At 30.6% G+C, this 23584-nt stretch overlaps 2 protein-coding genes across 7 annotated transcripts in view; one reads left to right on the top strand and one right to left on the bottom strand.

Annotated features, from left to right (window-relative positions):
* LOC111699010 (soluble guanylate cyclase 88E) overlaps positions 1–2998 on the top strand; it is a 25891-nt gene extending 22893 nt beyond the window's left edge. For 2 of the 4 annotated variants that reach the window (XM_023469533.1, XM_023469531.1), the window contains 3 exons: positions 615–715; positions 922–1013; positions 1712–2314. In XM_023469533.1, the coding sequence (XP_023325301.1) occupies positions 615–715; positions 922–1011 (191 nt within the window). In that variant the 3' untranslated portion in view covers positions 1012–1013; positions 1712–2314. Of the gene's footprint in view, positions 1–614; positions 716–921; positions 1074–1711; positions 2315–2808 lie in introns of those variants that run through there. The other 2 variants (XR_002764661.1, XM_023469532.1) reach the window with 2 other exon arrangements.
* The window catches only part of LOC111699009 (titin), a 23506-nt gene continuing 2785 nt past the window's right edge, over positions 2864–23584 (bottom strand). Inside the window, exons 3-30 of one of the 3 annotated variants that reach the window (XM_023469529.1) lie at positions 23437–23485; positions 22630–22711; positions 22242–22285; positions 21050–21154; positions 20382–20433; positions 20181–20304; positions 19277–19384; positions 18599–18804; positions 18246–18341; positions 17700–17736; positions 17260–17392; positions 16785–16875; positions 16161–16210; positions 14243–14326; positions 13852–13960; positions 13406–13462; positions 12876–13004; positions 12513–12568; positions 11876–11951; positions 10730–10833; positions 9055–9155; positions 8522–8613; positions 7993–8095; positions 6478–6546; positions 5890–6133; positions 4731–4770; positions 3721–3773; positions 2864–2949 (exon numbers count right to left, since the gene is read on the bottom strand). In XM_023469529.1, the coding sequence (XP_023325297.1) occupies positions 2903–2949; positions 3721–3773; positions 4731–4770; positions 5890–6133; positions 6478–6546; positions 7993–8095; positions 8522–8613; positions 9055–9155; positions 10730–10833; positions 11876–11951; positions 12513–12568; positions 12876–13004; positions 13406–13462; positions 13852–13960; positions 14243–14326; positions 16161–16210; positions 16785–16875; positions 17260–17392; positions 17700–17736; positions 18246–18341; positions 18599–18804; positions 19277–19384; positions 20181–20304; positions 20382–20433; positions 21050–21154; positions 22242–22285; positions 22630–22711; positions 23437–23485 (2541 nt within the window). In that variant the 3' untranslated portion in view covers positions 2864–2902. The remainder of the gene's footprint in view (positions 2950–3720; positions 3774–4730; positions 4771–5889; positions 6134–6477; positions 6547–7992; positions 8096–8521; positions 8614–9054; positions 9156–10729; positions 10834–11875; positions 11952–12512; positions 12569–12875; positions 13005–13405; positions 13463–13851; positions 13961–14242; positions 14327–16160; positions 16211–16784; positions 16876–17259; positions 17393–17699; positions 17737–18245; positions 18342–18598; positions 18805–19276; positions 19385–20180; positions 20305–20381; positions 20434–21049; positions 21155–22241; positions 22286–22629; positions 22712–23436; positions 23486–23584) is intronic. The other 2 variants (XM_023469530.1, XR_002764659.1) reach the window with 2 other exon arrangements.

The following is a 23584-nucleotide window of genomic DNA, read 5'->3' as shown; positions in this document are numbered from 1 at the left end:
CTGATTTACTCTTAAAAGGACTGCATGTAAGTAGGGTTGTTGTTCGTTTTTGAAAAAAGATCGTTAAACGATCGTTTTTTGTTTCGATTTTTAATCGTTTTCAAAACAATCGTTTCGTTTTTGGAAAAAAACAATCGTTTTTAAAAATGACCCACTCGTTTTGAACTTTAGAAAACGAATAAGGATCGTTTTAGAAAACGATCGTTTATTAAAAACGATCGCTCGTGAAAAAATCCCTACAAGCGTAATTTTAAGTGACCCTTGATGAATTAGATATCAATGTTTGTAATTTTGAAAACTGAATTGTGAGCTCTCTTCAAAAGTGACTCGCGCATTTCTACTGCAGGACAAGATGTGGGAATTATCGGAGTAAAACATTTTGAAACACAGAAAAACCACAATATCTTCCACATTATGGATAATATAAAGGTTATAGGCGGACCGTATTGAATCAGGCATTGTCATATTGGCTAAGGGGTCACGTGAAATTCTGCTTTGACCAACATTTTTTTTTGGTTTTGGAAAAACCAGAATCTGATTAATCTGACACCTTTTTGTCATCATACCAGAATTTGTTTCTATATTATTATGGATTTATGGTTTGACACTTTCAGGTGACAAAAACAACAATAATACCACAGAGGCAGAAGAAACGTCGGGAAAAAAAGAAGCGCTCGAGAATGAAGCAGCTCCTGTGAATAGTGGCAAGATCGAGGTATCAATAGCTGCACAAGATCAGTAGTTAAACTACCTATAACACGTTCAGCTACCTTTCGCGCGTTCTGCTGAAATCGAATTCAACTCCTTTTTCTGGCTTAAGTTGATCTCAGTGCGTGGTTTAACTAATTCTCTATAAACGCTCATCTTTAAAAAGAGAAATTTGACAAATGAAATAAGACTTAAACATCATAATTTGTTAAGGAAAGTTCCGCAATACCAAATGTCGAAACTGTGGCTCAAAACCAGTGTTGTGGTGGACTAGAGAGATCAGCTGTTTGCAGCATACTCTAAAGGTTTGCAACATACTCTAAAGGTTTGCAGCAGATTCTGAAGGTTTGCAGCATATTCTAAAGGTTTGTAGCATATTCCAAAGGTTTGCAACACACTCTAAAGGTTTGAAGCATATTCTAAAGGATTGCAGCAAATTTTAAAGGTTTAAAGCATATACTAAAGGTTTGTAACATAAGGTTTTTGGCATATTTTAAAGGTTTGCTTGCAGCTTATTCTAAAGGTTTAGAGCATATTTTGAAAGTTTGCAGTATATTCTATAAAGGTTTACAACAGATTCTAAAGGTTTGCAGCATATTCTAAAGGTTCACAACAGATTCTAAAGGTTTGCAGCATATTCTAAAGGTTCACAGCAGATTCTAAAGGTCTGCAGCATATTCTAAAGGTTTACAGCAGATTCTAAAGGTTTGCAGCATATTCTAAAGGTTCACAGCAGATTCTAAAGGTTTGCAGCATATTCTAAAGGTTTGCATTATATTTCGATAAAGGGTTTGGAAAAAATAACAAAGGTTAAAAATGTTATGTTTTTAATCCCTGAATAAAACATATTTATCATATCTTTTGTTGCTAATGCATATTTTATTAATTCCTTGGTCGGTTTGTCGCAAGGATAACTTTTAATTTAATCTCAAGCCCTCATCCCTCAAATAAGTTTTGACCACTGGTGTAATATGAAAAATGAAAAAATGTTCTTATTGTTCAGGTATTTGGAAATGGGGCATATCGGATTGGTCTGAAAAATATATTATTTATGTTTAACATATTTGTAGATGAGATTGAAATATGTAAGCTCAGAAACCTGATATCTACATAAATTTGGCTTGCCTGTTCGTACAATTATTTGTATCCAAAAACGGCTGAGCTGATCTGGCATTTTTTGTGATAAGTCAAATGATCCCAGGATAAGAAGAAATTTTGAAAATAATTTTGACCTTTAAAAATACAGACAAATACGCGAAATTTTTAGTTTAAGATACGCGAAGTCTCAAAAAAGAGATTTTCATAAACATAAAAAAAACACAAATAAATAAATATATGAGCATTTAACAAGGAACTTTAACTTTTACAAAATAAAACACTATTTTAAACTATACCACATCTTTGTTCACTATGATGTAAGCCAATAAGACGATTTTTTACTGGAAATTTTATTACATTATCTAAACATTTCAAAATAAAAAAAATGATAATATGGAGAAACAATCAAAAGTTGTCTTTTATGCCTTTAAGTCTATAAAACATCTTTAAGCTCAGCTTTAGTACATTTAAGGTGTGTCGAGGTTGGATTTCACTTGTTTTACTTAAATTTCGAATTACTTAGAAAAGACCTGTTTTCATTTTGAAAGCAATGTAGACTAGACAGGCCCTTTTTTGTCGTTTTCTTATTTTTAATTTTGATTTTGTAATTTTTGTAATTTAGACGGAACCAATTATAAAAGAGTTTCCTCCAAATATTAAGCTAAATTATTTAGTCGCAACCATTGCAAATTTCAAAATCAATATTACTTCTTTTTAGATGAAAAGTAAAGATATCTACATTTATTACACAGATTTATCATCATTGTGATTAATCTTCATCTAGTATAAATAAGATTATTTATACTAAATTAAATGCCTGGCGTTGGGTTCCCTCAAAAAATGTCGTCCAGATTGGTCCAGCCGTTTGGCCAGCTAGCTAATACATATATATATATATATATATATATATATATATATATATATATATATGATCGAAGATGAAATTATAAAGATGAAATTATAAATATAAATAATTGATATAAATTGACTGATTCTTTTTAGAGAACCTTCAAGTTCTTAAAAATGTCAAGTGTTTCAAAATTCGGTGGACAACGCCGGGCACTTCAGCTGGTTGTACATAAAGAACTTAAGAAAATTATTCTGTGTCTGAATTCATACTGGCTCCATCAGACACCAAGGTCCCTAAATTTTAAACTTCTTCATCAAAATTTAAATAAAATTGTTTAAACGGTGTAATTTTATTGAAATTCCAATAAAAAAACTAAAAAATTCCTTAAAAAATATATCTGTTTTTAATGTTTTGGAGTTTAAAGATTCCTCAAAAAAATTTAGATTAAAAAAAAAATTTAAATGCTGATTTGAATAGAATTTCAATAAACACAACAAAATAATTTCACAGAAGTTGTCTGATTGTAACATGATTTGAAAAAAAAATAGATTTTTCCTAAGATAAATTATTTAAGGTTTCCAAAAGATAAGCAAATTGAGTCTCTAGTTTTAAATCGTAAAAACAATAATAATTTATTTTAGTAAACATAATTATTTGAGATTCCCAAACTTTTTGCCATTTTTGCAGATGTTCAAATAGAAATATGTCCGGATTCTAATTAATGAAATAAAATAAAAAACTATCTAATAGTTTCGTCTCTCTATTCCTATGCTGTGTGTTCGTAACAAAATATAAAATTTGTCTAACAAGGAGGGTTTCCTACTTAAAGGACAAGACTTCAGAAACGATTGTATGAATTTTACACTGTTTTTTTTCCTAATATTCATGATTCCCTGCAACTGTAAACCTTGTTTTTCTTTGTGAAAATATTAAAGACTATTTTCAAGGCAGAAGACTTAATTCAACCTTGGGATCGTCTTATTTTACGAGTTTTATTGTTCGTCTTTATAAAGTCTCATCCTCTGTGGGTAACCCTTACAATAAATATTTTTGCTGAAAAGTTCCTTGTGAACAAGAAGAAAGAGATCGCTCACAAAGTACAGTTTGAGAAGAGGAACTAATATCAGAGCACTTACAAAATGTTTCCAGGAACAAAAATGCTAAATATGTGTTCCCATTTGGCAAAGAACATAATCATAAACTTGCTTTATAAACAAGTAAGCTCAATTTTACAGAGTGAAGAAATGAATATACAATGGTAGTCGATTATATCAATACAATGAGGACACTTTTTAATCTAAAGGGAGTGACCGGCAATGTATATGGTAGTTGAACTGAAAATGCCGTATTGTAGAGTCATTTTTTAGGATTCATTTGAGACCTAGCAGACATTTTTTCTGCATATTGGTTCAGCAAGAGTGCAAATTCAATCTTTGAAATACTCATAGATTGCCCATTTTGGAGAGATGATTTTGTGAATCGTTTTTTTTAATTATTCAAAGACGACCACGAAAAATGTAACAAATTTTCGACAGTAAACTAATAAGTTGTTTAGGAACAAATTGATAAAATAAAAATTAACTATTATCATCGAAAATAAATAATCTTATTCAGTCATTAGTTCACACACATTTTCTGTAGATTTCCTGCAATTTTTATTGAAAAGACGACATCTGAAGAATTTAAAGAAAATTTGCGATAAAATGATGACAGAGAAATAATAGATTCTAAGATTGATGTATTGACAAATTTCTTTAGAGAAATATGTTCCTGAACATCCAATTAGTTTACTTTAAAATTTCTTTACAAAACTGCATTCTCAGTTTAACAGTTACCATACTTGCCGGTCACTCTCTTTAAGCTTTGATGTTAACAAGCTATTTTCGAGTGAACAAGTAATAAAAGAAAAACTTTCTTAATTAGCCATCTTGACTTCTATGTGTATATGTAAATCCATGCTGTTTAACAGCTTGATATGAATCAAAATTAAAATAAAAAGTCGTCTTCCTTGTATCGATATAATCACTTGCCACTGTTTTAAAATATCTGTTTTTGTAATATTTGTAAGTACTCCCTAGGATCTACTAGCAGGGTTTGAGAACTGGAAGAGTAATCTGCAAAATTAACACATTTTTTTTAATTTGCATAAAAGGGTCCAAATTAATGACTGTATAATTAACTTTAAAGGAACTGAAAGCTTGCCTCAAACTCTACTTTTCTCATACAAATTTGCAATATGTTAGCAACCAATTTTTGTCTGCAGTTAAGTTAAAATGTAAAAAGAGACATCAGAAGAACTTAAAAAATGTCTTATTCCTTACTTAATGACAATGGAATGCTGCAGATATTTAGTTTTTTTTTAATTAAATGATTATATGGAACTGTTCCCGCATATTCATGGCTATTTATGTATTTATGAAATTACTGAAATTTACGTATAATACAGTGATGTTCTAAATAAGCCGGAATAATATGAATTGATTGATAACTTCAAAGTCGTCTTAGACCCCCTAGAAATAGTTTGCGGCAATCAACATATATAACCTGTTTAATCATTATATTTTTATGAAGCAACAATCACATATTAGCCCTAGTCCTGCCATTTCCAAAATGTGGTCTGTCAATTTTGTGCTGTCATAATTACCGGAGATATGAATGCTTTTGTTCAGAAGGAGACATGTTAATGGTTTTACTTAATAAATTGAAATTTAAACAAAATTCTTAATATTTCTGGCAATGTTTAGAGCAAAAAAATAGCAGACCACAAATAGGAAAACGCAGGATTATGGCTATTTTATGATTTTTTTTTCAAAAAAAAATTGCTAAAATCAAGTTACTTTTGTTGAATCCCGCAAGCTTTTTTAAGGTTAAACACAACTTTGAAGTTATCAATCAAATCATATTATTCCGGCTTATTTAGAACATATAGTGTAGTATGTATAGTATAAAACCCATTGAAAAATTGTCAAGACGACATTTCAAAAATTCTTTTGATAAATCAATATCTCTGGGTAAACAGTTTGAATTATTAACGTTCTTCAACATAAGGTTACAAATCAGAATGAAAGAATTAGAAAATTAGAGTTTGAGACAAGTGTTCTTTTACTTTTAAAACATAAAGGGTGTCTTTAAACTAATACCAATGATCTCTAATCCGCTTTTTGTTTTTAGACATCAAAACTGTTATACAAAGAGTTTGATATAATGTTTTATTTTTTAACTAATGTGTTTTCCTATAATGTTCGTATTGGAGCTTGAATCTTCATAAAGCAGTGTGCGGGATGAATATGAAACTTCCGATATATCAAAACTTTGATCAAAGTTATTGTTTTTATTATTGTTATTGTTAAGAACCTCAGAAAGTGTTCTGTTATCATCAGTGTTATGTTCTAAGGGTGCTTCAGCTGTCTCTGTAACTGTCACTTCTTCCTCGCATTCCGTTAGAAAAAGTGAGTTCCGATTTGAGACATCGTTCTTCTGATTTCATAATGATTATAAATACTTAAAAGAAGGGTTTTAAAGGAAGACGACATCAAAGCTATAGTTATTTTACAAAACAAATTGTGTTTGATTACATATCTTAAAAATAACTTATTAAGTTGAATTATTGAGGCTGAATTTAAAGAATTTGAGCCGCGGCTCAAATATGGATGGTTCCACTTAAATCGTATTTGTTATTTCAAGATTTAAGCCGGCGCTCAATTGAAACCGGTTTTTGGCGGACATTTAAATTCCTCACTTGAGTCTAAGTTTCGTCGCGTTTTCCTTTTCCACAATTTTCCGGTTCTCACTGTATATTGATTTATTATTATAACGCATTCCTGTGGAAATTTATCACACTCTAGAGAACCCAGGGAAGCCAGTTCAGGGTTAAAAGGAAAATGGGTTTCCTAAACAAATTGTCAAGGTTACCCACAAAGAATGAGACTTTTAGTGACGATGATGCATATTTCATTCTTTTTTTGTCACATATTTTTAGTTCCTTACAGCTGTAAACTTTCTTTTTTATTTACCAACTTGTTTAATAAGTCATTAAAAGACTATTTTATCATAAACCAAAGTTTGGCCTTCCCCTTTGGGTTTCCTTCAAATAGTACAGGATTATCCACAAAAAATAAGATTTGATAGACGATATATGTGTATATATATATATACAGAATTCATTCTGTTTTTTGCTACATTTTTGTTTTATTGCAAGCTTTTTTATTTGCAAAATTATGTAAGATACCATGGACTATTTTTGTTTACATCAAACGTATTCTTCAGTTTTCTTATGTACTGCTCAATCAGTTCGAATATCTCTATAAAATAAAGTTCTTTGCTTATATATATATATATACAGGGTGAGTCAAAAAAAAGTGAAAAGCGAACCTTTTTTTCTCTCAAAATCAAAAGTTCAGAAACACAAAAATGTGTACATAAATTGTTTCTATCGAAATCTAAAATTTTAAACAGATTGAATCACAGAATCTCAGAAAATTGGCAAAATTGTAATAAGAAAATTCGTAATTTTCAGTTCTAGTATAATTTTTACGGAAAAATTATTTGTCTATGGTTCTTAAGGTTTCAACTGAACAGCATATATTTAATACTTTAGAATATAATAAGAAGAAAGGAACTTGAGAATTTGAATAACTTTTCCGTAAAAATTAGACCAGAACTGAAAATTGCGAATTTTCTTATTACAATTTCGCCAATTTTCTGGGATTCTTTGATTCAATCTAAATAACATTTTAGATTTAGAGAGAAATAATATGAATATACATTTTTGCTTTTCTGAACTTTTGATTTTGAGAGAAAAAATATTCACGGATTTTCTTTTGGGCCATTGGAGTACCAAAAAAAAATTACAAATTTTCAAAAAATATTGAAGAAACACCAAACAGGAGAGTTGCACAAAAAAGGTACAATTTTGCAACAGGCGCCGCAAATCACACTTTTTTTTGACTCAGCTGAAGTGCCAGTGAAACTAAAAAAAAACAAGGATACCCATAGGTTTTCTCAAAAATGTTCACCCTTTTTAGCTTTAGCTAACTTTATAAAAAAAGTGCATTTCATTTCAATATTTCTTTCAAGTTTGAACAGAAAAATATGACACGTCTACAGGGAGACTCGCAAAACTGTAGAATATGAAAACGACTAATGTAAATTTTAGTTTTATATTTTTTAACTATCCAAGATCATTGCACAGTTCTTGTACAGTGTACACAGACCCATTTCACATTATAATGATCATATGTCAATTTAAAAGAAGCTTTATAACAACACATAATATACATAAGATTGCTTAAATGTCGTTTTCTTATTGTACAGTTTTATGAGTCCCACTTTAATACCTGATATGATAGTTCTACAACCGGATCCCCTTCGATTGCATTTGCATAGGAGTTATTTCTGTGAGTTTTGAAAGTCTTGTCTGCAACTACTTTTTCAATTTTTCTGAACAAGAGAAGAAGAAAAAATGTTACAACCATGTAAAATTGGAAAGTTGATGGTTAAAGGGACTGTAAGCGTAGTTTCAAGTGACCCTCCATGCAGAGAAAGCATTGCCCGATTAACAACGGTACACTTTAAAGCTTTGTCTCTGATCAAGTATAAACTAGATATCAACGTTTATAATTTAGAAAACTAATTATTTTTAATTGTGGGTTTTCTACAAAAAAAAAGACAATTGCACATTTTTACTGCAGGAAAATCAATATAAATTATCAGAATTAAACACTTTTAAACCAAGAAAAACGACAATATCTTCTTCCACATTTTTGATCAGATAACGGTTTCAAGGGAATCGTTTTAAATCAGGCATTGCATATCTTTGAACTAAGTATCAAGTATGCTTATAATAGTAAGTTACAATCTTTTTACCTTGATTCGAGCTTAGGAATGGCAAATGTTGGAAGATCTGCAAACAAACTTTGCTTACTAGAGGTTAGAGATCTACTTGTTTTGAGCAGGGCCTGAGAAAAGAAACGCTTAAAGAGTGGTTGGCGTTTATATCAATACAATGAAAACGAATTTTCTAAAATCAAAATCGAAAGTCGTCTTCATTGTATTTATGTATACGACGACCACTGTATATAATCTTAACTGTATATAAACATAGGGTTTAGGGTCCTGGTTATGAGAGTTCACGTTTTTTGATTTTTCGAATTTTAGATTTATTTTCAGACTTAAAATTCCTGTGTCTAAAATGTAGCGCGGTTCGATTTTGTTATATTTCCCGGATTTTAGTTTAGTGTCAGATTTGAATTTCCCGCACCAGAAAGAGGCAGGAGCCCAAGGAATTAACGTGCGCATGCCGCGTTGACTTACAAGACAGAGAGAGAGCCTGTGCTTCACCGCGGCAAGTGCACGTCACTTTCATGCAAATGCCGCGATTCCGGATTTTTAAAGCTTGCCTGAAGAGATCCAATTCTATCCTGGATATCTGATAAACTCTTCTTACAGTCTCCGATGTTGTTGCTTAATCCAGTTCTTTCTGATGGGTGCAAACCTTTGTCTTGAAAAATATCATTCATTTACAATTATATTAATCTTAAACTTTAAAAGTTTATTTTCCTTTTTTCTAAACTTTCAAGACTTTAAAATGCTTAGTTTTAAGACCTCGATAACGGAGATTTTTAGACTTTAAAAATGTTAATTTCAAAAACTTTAAAAGGTTTATCTTTAGACGTTAATCAATAAACGCTGGTTTGACATATTTAAAAAACAGAGTTTAAATTGGGTATGCGAAATAAAACATTAAATCTACGGGATGTTTTGATAAATTTCTGTAAATTCATCAATCAATTGGATACTTTCATTAAATAATTCTCATGTAAGTAACCTTCTTAACAATTGAGTCTTTGTCACAAACTCAAATTTTCTAATTCCTAGATCTATGAAACCTGAGCTGGGAACCTTTGAATGATTAATGCTTGATCTCCTCTTTTTCTTAATCTCCATAGCTGAAAACTTTAGAATGAGATACCCTTAATCCCAATTGCTTAATCTGAGTATCCAATGGCAACACTTTTGATTTCTTCTTAAACCGTTCTTTCTTTGCTATAGTATAGAAAAAACAAAAACCGGTTTTTTAAATTTAGAGAGTCTCTCCCGTTTCTTTATATAATCTTAAATGGCGCGCAAAATTTCAAATTTATTGGCTTCATATATGCGACTCTGATTGGTTGAATTTAATACACTTTTCAGGATATAATTTCAGAGCTTGGAACTTTAGAATGGATAAACTTTAATCCTGACTTCTTGATCCGAATATCCATTGTGGAAACTTTTCATTTTAGTCCTAATCCACTCTTTTTCTCTCTCCTTGGATATCCGTTAAATGTTTTCTCCAATGAGAATATTTCTGTTCTTTCATTGGTTGCCCGCTTTTCTCTGATTGGTTGCTACAGTTTCTCAGATGATTAAATATTAATTTGAATTTTATCGTTTTTCATACACTTTTAAGATAATCTTGCAAGATTATGTTAATCTAGAGATTATCAAAAAGAGAGGATCAAGCCTTAATCCCGATATCCACCATTCTAAAGTTTTCAGCTCAGGATTAGGATAGTCTCGATATTAAGAAAAAGAGAGGATCAGTCATTAATCTCAATATCCACCATTCTAAAGTTTTCAGCTCAGGATTAGGATAGTCTCGATATTAAGAAAAAGAGAGGATCAGTCATTAATCTCAATATCCACCATTCTAAAGTTTTCAGCTCAGATTAAATAATGCTTGTTCTCCTCTTGGTATTAATCTCCAGATTAATTAACCGATCGGGATTATAGATATTCTATTCTAAAGTTCCCATCATATTCGCGGATTTTTAATTTTCAAAAAATCTTCAGCTCAGATGGTACAAACTTTTGATATTTCAAACTAAGATTATTTGATCTAACAGAATGTATAGTTTGAGATATCTGATGTCAATGAAATTTAGTCGCAAAGATATATGGGATGAGAAAATCAGAGTTAGTGGCAAAAACTCAATTTCTTAAATCAAGTCATCTTAAAATTGTCAAATTGATTTCAAATACATTGAAAACTTTTCCAAGTTTAATAGGAATTTTTATCTGAATTTAATTTTCCTAAAATATTTGTTTTTCTGTCAAGATAGTTGGAAGAAACGGATTTGGATTGATGCTGCGGTATTCCAGGAACAGAGCAAAGCTGACCCATAGAATTCGATTTCCTAAATATAATTGTCTTTTAAAAGTGTTTTAAAGATCTAAATTTTTTATTTTCATCCATTGCATTTCCTATATAGAGATGATTTGTTCATATACAATCTATCGGAAAAAGAACAAAGGAATTGAGTCTTTGTTCCTTTATCTTTGAACCTAATAGTGTAAACCTTTGATATTTCAAACTTAAATTATTTTATCTAACACGAAATCATAGTTTAAAATATCTAAGGTCTATAAAGATATTGGGTTGAAAAGGGATTATAAAATCAGAGATTGCAGCAAAGACTCAACTCCAAAGGGAGTAGTTAAAACAAACATTTTGAAAACCCCAACATTATTTACATTTGAATTGGCTGCGTCAATTCAAAAAAGCAAGCAAAAATCATACATTATATTGTTTCAAAGATAAAAACATTGATTTTTTAAATTACAAATATATTTCAGCGGCCTAGTTTTGAACTAGCGACTTTTTGCTTTTTGAGCTTTAGTTTTTATAATTTAATGCTATAAAAGGCTTTCATTAAATTTCCACAATGCAATTTTTGTCTCATTCTCGATATATGGCCAGGCATTTTTACAAACATTCTTCGAAATCCATTTCATGGAAATTAGTCAACTTTAAGAATCACTGATATCACTCGCCGTAAGTTTTGATTTTAAATATCTTTGCAAGCTAATGGTGTAAAACTTTGACATTTGAATCTTTTCAAATGATTTTTATAAGACTAGGCTTTTAGGGCGCTTCGCACCCATCTTCTATTCTTCTATAAATTGTGAACATGTTCTTTTTGTTTACATTTTAAAACAAAGGAAAATTTTTTTGCGGATTTTAAAAAAAATCGCGGATTTTCAAGAATTAAATTTTTTTTACAAAATTTAAAACCTTTAAAACACATTTTTTTAAAATTTTTATCATTCATAAACCTTCCCTGTGGTCACGTGATGTCCCACAAAAAATTTGGGCCCGATTGGTTCAGCCGTTTTGACGTTTATTGGCTACAAACAAACAAACAGACAGACAGACAAATTTATATATAGATGAAATACCTTGCTTGGTTTGATATTTCCATCTGTAGAGGTTTAGTGGCAGTATCCAAACTTATCTTAGAACCACTTCGGACACCTGAAAAATGCGCATCATTTAGTATTTAAATCCGGAAAATATGGGCATCCCTAAATCCGGAACAAAAGAGACAAATAGGAATTACAATGATAACCAGAAAACTGTAGAATAGGAAGACGACATTAAAGCAAAACTAAATTGCATTTTATGTTGTTACATTAAAAATCTTTACTAGTAAGTTATTAAAACACTTATTAAGTGAATTGGGTCTGTTTACATTGCACAATTGTTGAATCTCAAACTCATTTGATTATTTAAAGTCATAACTTGAGTGTACAAGTCGACTTCATGTTCCTGAGTTGTTGAATTACAATTGCTCCCAAACATGAATCTCTTTTGTTGATTAAGAGATTTTAAGCCCTTTTCTGATCTCACAATTGTGGATAGATAGATTAATATAAAATATAAAATTGTATCAACCAAGAAAATATTTTAAACTTTTTTTTGTTCATTTTAGAAATTTCATAAACTACAAATATTGTTAAGCTAGATATCAAAATGGAATTAAAACTTAAAATCTAAAATAATTCATAATCATTGATATTGCTTCTAAAATCATACCTATACTTGAATTCGAGATTGCTTTCATCTTGTGACAAAGTTGAGACATACTCATTCTGGTTCAAAACAAAATAACTTTTGGCCAAAGAAATTAGAAAATCAGAATATAATTTTAAACTTTGGAACTGCAGCCACTTAACAAAGAGCTAGGTCTAATTCATATTACTTAAAGGGACTGTCTAGGTAATTGCATGCCTGATTCACAAAGGTAACTTTACACCTTTATCTGCGAAACAATGAGAAAGATATCTTTGTTTTTCTATCTTAAAGTGTTACATTTTCTCTTTTTTCTCTTGAAATTACGTCTACGGTCGCTTGAATTCATTATTTATTAATATATTTTCTTTATTTTGTTTTATTTTCCTGTATTTTGCTATTTCTTCGTTAGACAACTCATATTTGTTAGCTAGGAACCCGAGCCTGTCTAGTTCTGGTGGCTTGTTGTAGGTTACAACATCGCGGCGTACATTGTTAGCATCGTAATAAACCTCTCTATGTATTCATGATTAATTACAACACAAAAAAAAATTTAAATAAAAAATAATTACTTTACTCATGTTTTAAAAAAAGTACGCCATAAATTGTTTCACCAACAAAAATTGAGTCTTTACCATAAACCAAATAATCTAGAGTTTGAAATATCAAAGGTTTATACACTAAAACAACATGCCAAGATATAAGGATTAGAAAATTTGGGTTTGTGTCAAAACTCAAACTTTCTTATCCTTGTATCTTTACAACCCATAATCTAAGTCTGGAATATAAAAGGTTTACACCATGAAGTTCAAAGATATAAGGATTAGAAAGTCTGAGTCTTAGACTTTCTAAAAATATGGACTGTTTCTTAGGTTTTTTAATCACTTTCATTTTAGTTTGTTTTTTAATCATGATTCCTGTCAAGTGAAGTATGTCTCCTTTCTGGATGGATAACTTCTCTTGAAGCAATACTTCTGTAAAATTTTACATAATAGAAATGTTTGTAACAGTCTTTTCTGTTTATTACTTTGACTTTACAAAATTTAAATATTTCGCAGATTTCCTTGTTTTATTGTGGGATTTAAAAACCTGAAACTCTTTGGTTACACTGACTTGAGAGTTAAACTAAGGGTTCTGCCTTACAAAAAAGTATATTAGAAGATTTGACTAGATTAGAAAAACCTAGTTTACTGCAGTTGAAGGGAACCATTATTGGAACAATAAAAAAGATTTAATAAATTCCGTACAGATGTCTCATTCTTTGTGGGCAACCTTGCATAATAGTTGTTTTTTATGTTAAAAAGATCTTCACAACAAATTTTTTTAATATCGGAGATTTATTCTAATTTTTTATGTAAAATTCCTGTCAAGAGAAGCTCGGTCAAAAGATGGAATTTTTCTCATTTTCTTGATTTGTCTGGTAGGCCGACCTCTAGCTGGTAGGTCAAACAGTTCATCCTCAGCTACTTTTCCTGAAATTATAATAGGGGGGTAAATGGGTAAATATTTCTTGTCAAAATTTCTTAATTTTTCAATCAATCTAGCTTTACTAATTCTCATTTAATCACTATATAAAAATTAATATAGGCAAAAAAACTTTAATTGTTTTAATTAAAATTTTGTTAACTAAAAAAGAAGTTTTTTGAAATATAAATTTAGTTATATTAAATTAAAAGCCATATCATGTTAATTTTACAAAAGAAACAAGATTTTTTTATTTAAGCATAATTAAAAAAAAATATAAATTAACTCACCAATCATAATTTCTTCACTTTCCGGTGATGCTTCACTTATTCCAGAAATACTAGCAGCCATTATTCGGAACTTATATTTACTTCCTAGAGAAGTAAATGGGAAAATTTACTATTACATATTTTATATTTTATTCCAGAAATACTAGCAGACATTATTCGGAACTTATATTTACTTCCTAAACAAGTATAATTGGACCTAGGCCATTAAATATTTCATATTTTATTCCAGAAATACTAAAGCATACTTACTTGTCTACTTTTTTGTTTGTTTGTTTGTAACCAATAAACGTCAAAACGGCTTAATCGACCGAACCCAAATTTTTATTGGACCTCACATGACCACAGGTAAGGTTTATGGATGCTCAAAATTAGAAAATTCAAGTTGAACATCCACCAAAAAATAATTATAAATCCGCAAAAATTGTTATTATTGTTTTATTGTAGAGAAAATGCTAAAAGATTGAGCAAAAAATAAAAAATAACAAGAAAACAGGGAATTTTCATCTACTTTTTCTTTTTATTTTGTAACATTTGCAACAATTGCAAGTCACATAATCCTTAGTTACATTTCTTCAGAAATTTTTTTTCTTTTTCTTACAGTTTTCTTGATTTTATTGTACATTGATGTATGAAGGCATTAAACTCTTATTACAGAACCTCTTTTAGCTTTTCCGATAATTCATATAGCTTTATTGAAATAGCCTTCTGCTAGCCATTTCTTTAAGTTATTCTAGCTGGAACTTCCCCGTGGCAATTATATAATAGTTACAATTAGAATATATCTATTTTCATCTGAAAGCAAAGTATACATATCAACATTTACAGCTGCAGTATAAAACTTTATTTACCTCCTTAATGCTAGCCAAAGATAATATATATTTAGATATGCAGGCAGGTAGCAGACAACTAATTTTTGAACCTCTGATAGAAGGTGCAAGGAGAGACATCTATAGCAAATTGATTACTTTCTATAGTACTTTCTCCCCTTACTGCCATATGTAGGAAATACGCATTTGTGTTATATAAACATACAGTACGCGTATTGCATCCTGTATAGTTCAAGTGTTGCTATCTGGACCTGTTTGACCAATAAAATTAAATTTCAAGGTAACACAAACATACAGTAGGCGTTTTGCTTATGTTATGATCAGATCAGTTGTAATTTGTCCTAGACTCGATGTACTTTTATAGTCATAATTTTTATTTAAATTGCGTTAATTTACCTATGCCATTCAGTACAACTTACACATTTAAACTTCGTCTAGTCAAATTCCTACCTCAGTTTTATTTGCATTGATTAATTTGTTTCATTAAGTACAATATGCAGTATACATTGTTGATACTATAGTACGCATTTAGTGTTATCACGCATAAACAAAGTGATAAATTAGCAACAATCCAGAGGATAAAATGCCATGCGTACGACAGAGATGGTGCTGTTTGCACCTTTTCTCAAGACCTCAAAATTTATACCTGCCTGCATATCTATATATATATATATTATCTTTGATGCTAGCATTCATTAAAGTAAGAAAAGGCAGAAATGTTTATAAGAAAAAGGGGTAAAATCACAGAACCTCGAGCTTTTTGATGCGATTTTAAATCATAAAGGGTACATATTTGTTCCAGGTATGATAGGACCCTACAAATTTGGGATAATGTCACTTCCTGAACTGCTCCCCTTATTAAAATTTTGATTAATATTTTGTTTTAATGTCGAAAGAATTAACTTAGTCCTTTAAACTTCAAAATAAATAAATAAATAAATAAATAAAAGATCAACCATCATTCCTTGGAAATCAAGTCCTTTAAACTTCAAAAGAAAAGGATCAGTGGCATAGTGCATTCTGAATGGATTTGTAATACAGACGTTTAAAGCTAAGCTATATTGTCTAAAGCTTTGAAATAATAAACAAACCTGGAATCAAATCTGTTATCACTGTTACTGTATCAAGACATGTCTTCATTCTAAATAAGTTTGTTTAACTGTACAATTTATAACTCAAAAATTACTTTTTTTTCTATACTTGCTGAAGAGCCCGGCGTTGCCCATGGGAAATTTTTTTTTTAGCCTAAAACACCCCCACGGCCACCACTGAGTGTCCCCAAAAATGTTCAGCCCATTTGGTCCAGCTGTTTAACCGGCTATAGGAAACATATTTATATACGAATTTCTTGTTTTGTTCTATTATATAGATTTTTATTAATATTTTGCTTGTTTGTTTGGTTTTGGTGCCATTCTTTCCGTTTATATCCAATAACGCCCTAAAGGATGAACCGATCAGGCCAAAATTTTTGTGGCAACTCACACGACCCCAAGAAAGATTAACAGATAGTTTACTTAGAAAAACATTTGCCTGTTAAAAAGTCAACAGTTACAATTCTTTCGAAAATCCACCAATTTAAACAAAAAAATTCACAAAATTTTGTTTTGAACGATGAAAAAATGGCGGGCAAAATTCTTCCTACTGAAGGGGCACGAAGCACCCCTAAAAGCTAGGTAAGATTATAATTTTTTAATTAATTATAAAAAGTTTTTTACCTAAGCCAAAGCTGCCACTGATCTCTATAGTATTCTACAATATAGTGATCTACTGCACAATCAGGGGGTTGCCAAGCTAAAGTTAGCTCTCCTAGAACAATATATCATCAATTGTATAAATAAACAAAAATTTCGTTAATTTTTAACGAACAATTTAAATCTGTTAATATTTTATTATAATAAGGATATTTCGCGAAAATGGTTTTTCGAAAATTGCTACGAAAAAATTATGATGTTCAACCTAAATTCAAAATTTTTGCAAAAAATCGGATTTTCATCGAAATTGCAAAAATGTTCGCGAAATTTTCGTGTTTGTCCCCATTTTCACTGGCTGAATGAGATTTTCGAAAAAGAGATATGGCGAAAACATATTTGAATTATTTCAACAAAGTTAAACTACACCATTTATATTTGTATTTACATCTTTGTGTGTGAATAAATCTTTGGCTAAATATAAATATATATTGCTGAATACCTGTTGGAGCCACATCAAGAATATCAGGCATAGAAGGAGATGAAGGGGGCACCTCAACATTTATACTGAAGGAGAAGGAAGCAATTGCCATCCCGTTGTCCGCTTCTATTCGATACTCTCCAGAATCTGTTTCCTACAAATAAAATAAGATTTTAAGGGACGATATTTTAATTGACCTTCCATTTATAGAGCAAGATGTCTGATTTCAATTGACCCTCTATTTCTAGAGCAAGATGTCTGATTTCCAATGGTATCCTCATGATGAAATTTTAATATTTTTTTTGTGTTTTTATTTGCAGCACTAAAAAAATTGTTTTTTGAATTCCTCACTTTTACATTTATAGAATTAAAAGAAAAGTTACCATTATAAATCGGACATGCCATATTATAAAATATTATACAATGAGAACACTTGATATTCTACAGTTTTTAAAGTATACCTTTGCACTGTTAATCTTGACAATCACATTGTTATCCCTAAGAAGAGTTAAATATCGTTTTATCCTTTTTTAATATTTCGGGGATTTTGGCTTTCAGTAGGAGAAATCTACCAATTTTTACGTAATTCAAAATTTTATTTTCTGTTGTTTGATTTTACGAAATCACTGATCGAAAATCTAGACTCTGACAAAAGATAGAAGCATTGACGATTATTCAAATTGATTGTTTTCATAACATTGGGTTTGCTTCGGTCTGGCTTATATCTTAATATCATAACTCATAGTCAACATTTTGCAAAATACCATAAAAACTAACTTGAACAAAATAAAATTTTGAATCATGTAAGTTTCCTAAAATCCTCAATGATTTAAGAATTCAGAAAAAAAATGCATAAAAAACGGAGGGAATATGGAAGCAAAATGGATAAATAAAAGAAAAGATGGATGAAAAACTAATGAAAAATTGTTGAAAAATGGAAGAATAGCGATGAAAAACGAATAAAAAATTGTTGAAAAATGGATAAAAAACAATGCTGAACTCTATCCCTAAGTATTGCTCGACAATGGAAGTTATCTTGAACAATTTCATCCTTCAGTAATGTTAACAACGGATCAGGCTGAGCCTCAATTGGGAGTTTTAACCTAACAAGTGTTCTTACAGTGAGACCCATCAAATTGTGGAATAGGAAGACGACATTTAAACATTATTATCTATATTTGATGTTGTTATAGAGAAATACAGTTTAACCAGAAGCTTGAAAATTAAGTTAAATTATGAAACAACTGGTGCGTTTCATGTTCATTTTCAAATCATAAATTGTCTACAACGGTTATCATCCTATTTTACAGTTTTATGGGTCTAACTGAAATTATAAAAAATTGATTTAATAAAACAGTACCTGATCATATCCTCAACTCTAAAAGTAAACTGTGAAGGTATGTTCCCGGTTTTAAACTTAGGAGGACAAACTACACAGAGCCGGGTTGAAGATATTGCTTTCCCCACGTGGTTTACTGCTATGCACTCAATCACCCCGTCATCCTCCAGCTGTAGATTGTGTACTGTCAGTGTACTCCCATCCGGTTCAGATTCTATATCAATCCCCTATAATTAACTTTTCTTTATGCTTGGCTTGGGTTTCTGCTTTCTAACGTTAAAATTACTGAACAAATCATACAACCCAAGGGATGAGGTAAATGGTAATTGGTAGGTCAGAAAAACGTTTCAGGGGTGTATATTTCCCTTTACTATCAGACGTTTGAAAACTAAATGATTTTTTGGATAAAAAATATCAAAAAGAATGAAAAAATCGCTTTTTAATGTCAAATCTTTAATTTTTTCCAAATCATCTTTTTCTAAATAAAAAAAATTTACACCTTTGAATAATTTTGATTAAAATCAAATTTAGGAAGTTCCTATCTCTCTCAATTTAGTAGAATTTGTGGGTTAAAAAAATGAAACATTCCGGCCTTGTTGTATTTTAAAGAGGGGAGTTTTTAACCCATTCAACCAATTTTGTCCTTGTTTTTGTCCTGCACATTTTTTTTCTCGCAATCTTAAGAAAAGCTGCGCTAACCTGTGTAACAAAAATAGGTTCATCATCCTTCTGCCACAGAATATTGGGGGTTGGTGTGCCCAACGCTTTAGCCCGGAATTGTACTGTGTCATGAACAAGCTTTGAAACCTGAAGGAAACGTATTTGCTTTTTTTTAACATTATAAAATATTTAGCCTTAAAAGCAGCATTTTTAATAATTCCGAAAAAATTTTGTAAAAAAATTCTTTTTTAATCTGAGGGGTTCCCAAAAAAGGACGGTCGAGGTAGGAAACTAGAAAATTTTAAAAATTACTAATCGACCATAATTGGGTCCAGAAGTAATAAATATTTAGAAACCCCTTTAAAACAGATTTACAGATATTATGCTTTTATCTTTTTGTTTTCTTTCGAATAAAGAATGTTATGAGGAATTATATTTGTATCTTATTACTTATTAGGGGGAACGAAAAATGAACGAAGAAAAAAATATTTTTAGCTCTTAGGGGGACAAAGAAGAATTGAATAAGGAACTATATTTCTACCTCATTAAGGGAAAAAAGAATGAAATAAGGAACTATATTTTTAGCTCATAAGGGAGAAAAAGAATGAAATAAGGAACTATATATTTTTACCTTATTTCGGGGACAAAGAATGAAGTAAGGAACTATATGTTTACCTCATTAGGGGGAAAAAGAATGAAATAAGGAACTATATATTTCTACCTCATTAGGGGAAATAAGAATGAAATAAGGAACTATATTCATAGCTCATTAGGGGGATAAATAAAGAAATAAGGAACTATATATTTCTACCTCATTAGGGGAAATAAGAATGAAATAAGGAACTATATTCATAGCTCATTAGGGGGAAAAGAATGAAATAAGGAACAATATTTTTACCTTATTAGGGGGACAAATAATGAAATAAGGAATTTATATTTTTACCTCATTAGGGGGACAAAGGATGAAATAAGGAGCTATATGAACGCCAGGGGTATCTATTACAAAAGAATCTGAAGGTATTCCAGGAACCGAGCTCCCCACTTCATTGAATGCTCGGATTCGAAACCTAAAATTTTATTTTAATGTACCTATTACATAATTTCACATCGAATATTCTAATTTCCCATAGAATATTTTATGTACCTGTACATAATTCCACAAAGAATATTGTCGAGAACAGATCTACACTGATTTCCTTAATAATAAGATTGGGATTTTTATGCTTCTTAATATAAAAACCTTTTTCTGCAAATAAAATGTTTTTCATTTAAAAACGCCGCAAAAATTCTTGTTTGTTTTGACATGTTATGAAAACATTTTAAGACACGATCGACAAGAATTGGACTACAATTTCTGTAGGAAATTCTTTGTAATTTCGCGATTAGGTTCTTTCGATAGAATCCTCAAAATGTTGCAAATTTGATTTTTCAAAAATTTGGAAATCCAAATCGAATTTTTAAATTCTTGCTATCCAAATAGATCTATTGCACCAGTTTTAAAGAAAAGAAAATATTGAGCAGTTTTTTCCCGTGTTCGAATTTAAATTGACTCTTTAAAGTCAATTTCCTTCATATATAAGGTCCTTTTTAGAAGCGCCTACCATTTACAATGTAGCATATGTATTCATCATTTATATTTGTCTAAAGCAAAATTACATTAAACAATATAAAAGTGTACAAACTAATACTCTTTTCTCTGGATATCGCATTTTATAATTGACAGGGTTTGCCAAAAAACAGGTGCAATACAAGACTTTTAGCATGAGTATAGTTTAGTTATTTAGCAAAAGCATGTATTTTGTAAAATCCTACCTTCTGTTTCTGTGACAGTAATCCAGTTTCCTGTAGGTAGATCATACATTTCCACAATATAACCCAGGATTCGCCGTCCTCCATCATGATCAGGCGGCCTCCAGTCTAAAATTGCTAAAGTTAATCAAATGTGTACAAATTTAAATTTTCATTGTTGCTTGGATACCTGGAGTTTGTATTTTAAAATGTATTAACTGCAGATCTTTGATAAAATTCGTTAAAATCTCTGGAAAAAACGTTAAAAAGTGGATTTTCTGAAAAATTGGATTATTTCAGTGCATAGAGTTTTGACAGCTAGTCAGAATTTACTGTATAAGCTGTTTAGTTACATTTCCACATGAATGTCTCTAGAAGGGCCTCATTCATTTGGTGTACCGACCCGTTTTGCCTGGTATTATCTGTATTCTGTATGCGTACTGTACAGCTCAGACCCGCAAAATTTGTTTACAACTAATTTGTTGAAAAGTAAAAAAGTTTTAGTGTTCTAATGAAAGCAGTTTTTAAGTTATTCAGAATAAACCACAGGGGGGTGGGTGGACCCCCCCCCCCCTCAATCGTGATAGGGTTAAAATGAACCGTACTGTAACCGTGTATCGGAAAGAAGGTCTCTTACCCTGTTTAACTTAATGATGAAACTGTCAAATCCTTTTTGCACCAGCAAAAATTATACAGTATAGCAATAACTATAAGCAATCATTGATCACATGTATAAAGGAAAAAAATGTAACTAATTCAGTAAAAAATTATTTTTTTAAAAAGCTCACACGGTAAGGTCGATTTATTTCAAAATTCTTTTTAAATGCGTATCAGAAGATATACGTCTATGAACCGCTAATATACCGTTCATTTTTCCTTTTTTCAAAATTTCAAAAATTCAAAAGTTAAAAAAAAAATAAGTTTTCTACACCCGTTTTTTTGCTAATAACTTGATTCATTTTCAAGATATTTTTACGATTTTAACGTTTCTGAACTCACACGGATATTTTGATATTTATTTTGAGGATTTTTGTTCTGGCTTACATTAGTGTTTTGTTTAATTTACAGGAAAAAAAAACAAAAATCTGAATGAGAAAAAAAATCTCAAATCTTTTTGAACTGTTTCAAAGAAAACTTTAGAACTGAAGCAAGGTGAATTTGACCAAATAGTTTTATCCTTGTTTAAAACCAAGCCCTTTAAAATGAAAAATGTTACCTAGATAAATAGAATCTGTAACACAGTTGCCACTGGGTTTCCCACTGAAAGTAAAATTTTCGCATATTCGCTTTTTTGTCTAATATGAAAGGGCCGGGGGTCGTTTTCCGCCTTCCCCCCCCCCCCATGATTTCGCCTTTAGAGTGTGATAAATGTCCGTTATAGTCCAACTTTTCAAGGCCAGCTCATTAGAAAATAGGCATTTTATTAAAAAAATTTAAATTATAGTGCGAATGTCGATTACATTTGTAAAAAAATCTTATTTCATATATATTCAAAATTTCCCTTATTTCGATCATAACGCTGATTTACGAACATTTTTGATAAAGAGCTCTTTCATAATACGATCCCAATCTCTAGCTTTATTTTATCTTACAATATTGTTTACCTTTGTAAATTAGTTAGGGTGACAATAGCTTTGCCTGGTTTCGCCGGTACATCGCACACATCCGGTTTATTTTGCAGTCTTTCTACTTATATAAATACACGTTTTTACAGGAAACTTGACGTTTTGAACTTTTTCTTTGTTATATCTATTAATATTTTTTTCTTTTTTACGCGAGAACAATAAAATTGATCGTACTTAAAGGGAGTGTTCGAGAAAAATGAAAGGGGGTATAGGCTTAATGCGATAAAAAAGCGCTTCTGATCGCTACTAATCTTACTTCTATCTGTTGCGTCTATGAGGATCAAAAGCGCTTTTTTATCGCATTAAGCCTATACCCCCTTTCATTTTTCGCGAACACTCCCTTTAAAATGTGTGTATGGAGGGGGGAAAAACAGGTGGGGGAGGAAACCGTCTTACACAGAAAAAAAAAATTTTTGACCTTGAGCTATATTGGACCCCGAACATTTTACTGGAATTATGGTTTCCACGAAATAACCATATTTTCTGAGCGATATCTGCGCAATTTTATTTGCAAACTTTTAAGCATTTTTTTTTTGGAGAATGGAAACCCTATTGGAGTTCACCCTCCCCGGCCCCCACCCCCTCCCTGGATCAGTGAAATTTAAGGTTTTCATGAGGGTTTCAGAGCTGAAAAAAGCTCCCTGAGCAAATTACTGAATACGCCCCTGAACATGTTTTTGATTTATTCAATAGCAAGAAAAAAGATAGAAATCAATTAGAATGCTTTGTTTAAAAATGAAAAAAAAATTTATTAAAACAACAAAAGTGTGTATTTGTTTAAATTTCCTGATTTAGCTCGTAGAAAAGTAGGGAAGGGGGAGGTAGATCGGGTTCGCTGAAAAATGAAAAAGATAAATGTTTTATTTTTCATTATATTTTATATTTAAACATAACTATGTTGAAGGGACTGCGTCTCTAGAAGGGCCTCATTCAT

This window comes from Eurytemora carolleeae, unplaced genomic scaffold (assembly GCF_000591075.1).
Source record: "Eurytemora carolleeae unplaced genomic scaffold, Eaff_2.0 scaffold337, whole genome shotgun sequence".
Taxonomy (NCBI): Eukaryota; Metazoa; Arthropoda; class Copepoda; order Calanoida; family Temoridae; genus Eurytemora; species Eurytemora carolleeae.
The sequence above is the reverse complement of the archived record's forward strand: the minus strand, read 5'-3'. Positions and strand labels throughout refer to the sequence as shown.